This window comes from Polypterus senegalus, chromosome 2 (assembly GCF_016835505.1).
Source record: "Polypterus senegalus isolate Bchr_013 chromosome 2, ASM1683550v1, whole genome shotgun sequence".
NCBI classification, from domain to species: Eukaryota; Metazoa; Chordata; class Cladistia; order Polypteriformes; family Polypteridae; genus Polypterus; species Polypterus senegalus.
In genome coordinates this window covers 284,928,125-284,931,539 of record NC_053155.1, presented here as the reverse complement: position 1 = coordinate 284,931,539, position 3,415 = coordinate 284,928,125, and the positions used below count along the sequence as shown (strand labels likewise).

The 3,415-nt window shown below is 37.8% G+C and overlaps 1 protein-coding gene across 1 annotated transcript; it reads right to left on the bottom strand.

Moving 5' to 3' along the window:
- Nucleotides 1-1,390: 1,390 nt before the first annotated feature.
- On the bottom strand, nt 1,391-2,326 carry LOC120524581 (olfactory receptor 142-like). The gene has a single exon (XM_039746413.1). It carries the CDS (start codon nt 2,324-2,326, stop codon nt 1,391-1,393), a length of 936 nt encoding a protein of 311 aa, XP_039602347.1.
- Between the last annotated feature and the right edge of the window lie 1,089 nt (nt 2,327-3,415).

Sequence of the window (3,415 nt, the reverse complement as noted above, 5' to 3'; positions counted from 1 at the left end):
AACTAACCTTTTGAATGTGTGTGTGATTGTTTGTGTTACAGCATTTTGTTATAGAAGGACTTCTACTGATATTATGTATCACAATTTTTTTGTTGTTCATTCAGAAACTAATTATATAGATCATACATGGTTGGGTGCAGGAAAAGCATTTGATAGATATAAACAATAATAGGAAACACTTACAATTAAAGTAAACTAGTGCTGGAAAGTCGGTGGCAAAATAGATCACATTTACTCTGTATTAAAAGTTTCAGATTCAGACAGCAAAAACATGTGTTAAAACACAAAGGGGGGTTTAATATAAACCATATATAACTTTGAATGTGAACATATATGTAATGTGAAAAAGGCGCTATATTGCACCTGACCTGGCACAGACTGACCCAGAGACATATGTAAAAATACAACACAGACTTTATTTTCTTCAGCTGCAGGGCACGTCTTCCCCATAATCCCTCCAGCCACAACACAGTCCCAAAAGCACTTGATCTCAACAAAACAGCTCTCCACCTTGGCACCACCACTACTCCCGGGCAACCTTGTCCTCTTCCTCCCGATTCTGGCTCCTGAGTGGTGGATGCTGGCCCTTTTTATAACCCACTCAGAAGTCCTCAAGGTGCTTGATCAGCTGTTGTTAATTGCACTTCTGGGCTGGGCTGTAGAGGTGTCCAGGTTGGCTCCGGAATCCATGCAGGACCCCCTGGCGGCCACCCCAGGTCTTCACAGGGTTGGGGAGAACTCCATCTCCCATGAAACCCTGCGGGAAACTGAGGCACCATCGTCAACCAGGGAGTCTGCCACCAAGCGTCCCGGGGGAGCTACGGAGGAGCCCATGGCTGCTCCCTTGGAACATAATTAGAAGGGGCGTCCCCTGCCAGCCACAGTATACACGTAATATATATTTTACCTTTCAATTACTTTAATTAAAACAAATTCCATTAATACACAACTTTACATTGAAAATTCAATATTTAATCACGCTATTATTTTCTTAATCCATACGCTTTTTTTGTTAGGTAGTGCAGCTGTGATCTCGCTTGGAATTCGCTTGGGATTTGCCATCTTTTTTCCAAGTTAAAAATGCAGATATTAAAAAGAGTCCGTGTACCACTCACAGCTGCATATACAGCATGAGGAAAAAATCAGTTCTAGAGGCTAATGTTTAAAATGATGCAAAAAAGCCCCGTGTGTGTTCACTTAATGATACCTTTTTGAAAAGTTTCAATACAAATATAGTTGTTACCTGAAAATGAATCCATTTAAATAATATGGGTATACAGGGAAGTTGTTTTCTCACATGATATGCCACATCACCTTAAAAACAGTTTATTTGATCACCAAATAATAAGTAAAATCGTACAATTGTAACCTTTAATTATCTAGGACATTGTTAGTTTGACATTTTACTTGAAGCACTGCGGAAAATGTTTTTACGAATTTCTTTAGTATTAATTCCATAAATTATCGGATTTACTATTGGTGGTATTACCATAATTAGCAGTCCTATAGTGCTCCGCACATCTGTATTTGAAGAAGGATATCGCTGTGCAATAATCGTAAATAATAAGATAACCTCGTAAAAAAGAAATACAGTTAAATGCGTAGCGCAGGTATGAATGGCTTTCCGTTTACTGCGGTTGTCACTTTTAATCAAACATGCATAGAGAATTTTACTGTAGGTCCAAACGATTGTAACGAGCGACAGAATGCTCAGAGAGTATGTTATCACCAACCCGGAAATGTTATTCAAAGATGTGTCTACACAAGACAATGAAAATATTGAAGAAATACTGCAAAACGCCAATAATATTTTTGTCCCACATCTTGGAAGCCTCGCGGCTAGTCCGGTCAGAATTGCAATAACAATAAACGCAATTCCCCAAGCTAAGCAGCACAGTTTCAAAAGAGTGGTACCTGTTAGTATCGACGTGTACCGCAGTGGGTCACAGATTGCGATGTACCTGTCATAGGCCATCACAGTCAGTATTAGCTGGGAAGCTGTGCCATAGAAATGAAAACAAAACGCCTGCACAGCACAGGATTCAACATAGATTGTCTTCACTTCCACGAATAAATCCGCCATCAGTCTAGGTAATAAGGCAGTGCTTCCAATTAAATCGCAAACGGACATATTGCAAAGCAAAATATACATTGGCTCGTGAAGAGTCCGATTGACAATAATCACATGCATTATAGCGGTGTTCCCAAATACTATACATAAGTAAACAGTTAAAAAGAAAAAAAACAGTGCCAGAACAATTTCAAAACGAAAATTAAAGCCTTGTAGATATAAAATGGAAGTATTATTATCAGAATCAGGTGACATTTTGTATCAAAAAGAAAAATAAATCAAAAGTGTAAATGTTTATCATGCAGCGTTACATTTTGACAAATGATTAAAAAATTACATTCTTTGCATAATAATGAAAATACATCTCAAACATTATTATTTAATTTATAATAAGAAGAACAATAATAAATAAGCTGGTCAATAAAGCTCTTGATTTATCTTCCTTAAAGGTTAGATATATTCACTATAATATTCACTATACATGAAGTTACAAAATACCTAGAAATTGAGAAAACCTACGCTTCCCAGAGAAATGTCTTTTTTAAAATTGTAGAAACACAATGAAGATTTACACTAAAGAGAAATGAAAATGCATGTTCCCTGATATTGCAAAAGTAATATGCAATTAAAACAAAGTCAAAAAGGCTAAATGGTCACAAATCTGCATCTTATCTTGTGTTTCATTCAAAGAGGTTGAGGCTTTGCATGCAGAATAAAAAGGCTTGTGAAGTCTGGTGCCATTATTTACATGGCAACTGTTAGTATTAATAGGCATGCCCCCATGGAATTGTGGGTTGTTTGGTTGTTCAGGTTTAGAGGATAAAAATAACTTCATTATTTTTAAGTGGAAAGGTAAAATAAATAACATTTGTAAAACAGTTATTAAAGCGATGCCCATAAGGTAGCCAAGAACAGAAATGTCATGCAGAGAACAAAATGGGCTATGTTCTTGGCCTGGTCACTGTTGAGTGTTGAGATTACATGTTCAGTGGATTCTTACTCTGGTTCCTATCTGTATTGTAAATGATAAGTTATTTGAATGAACCTAGTTGGCCTACTCTGGACTTTTGCTACTGTTGTTATATCTTTTTTGTAATAAGGAGACCAAAACTGTATACTGTCCTTTGAGGTCAATAGTGCATTATTTTACTTAAGTATAATATAACACTACTTGGGTGGCATGGTGGCGCAGTGGTAGTGCTGCTGCCTCGTAGTCAGGAGACCCGGGTTCGCATCCTGGGTCCTCATCCCGGATCCTCCCTACGTGGAGTTTGCATGTTCTCCCCGTGTCTGCGTGGGTTTCCTCCCACAATCCAAAGACATGCAGGTTAGGTGGATTGGCGA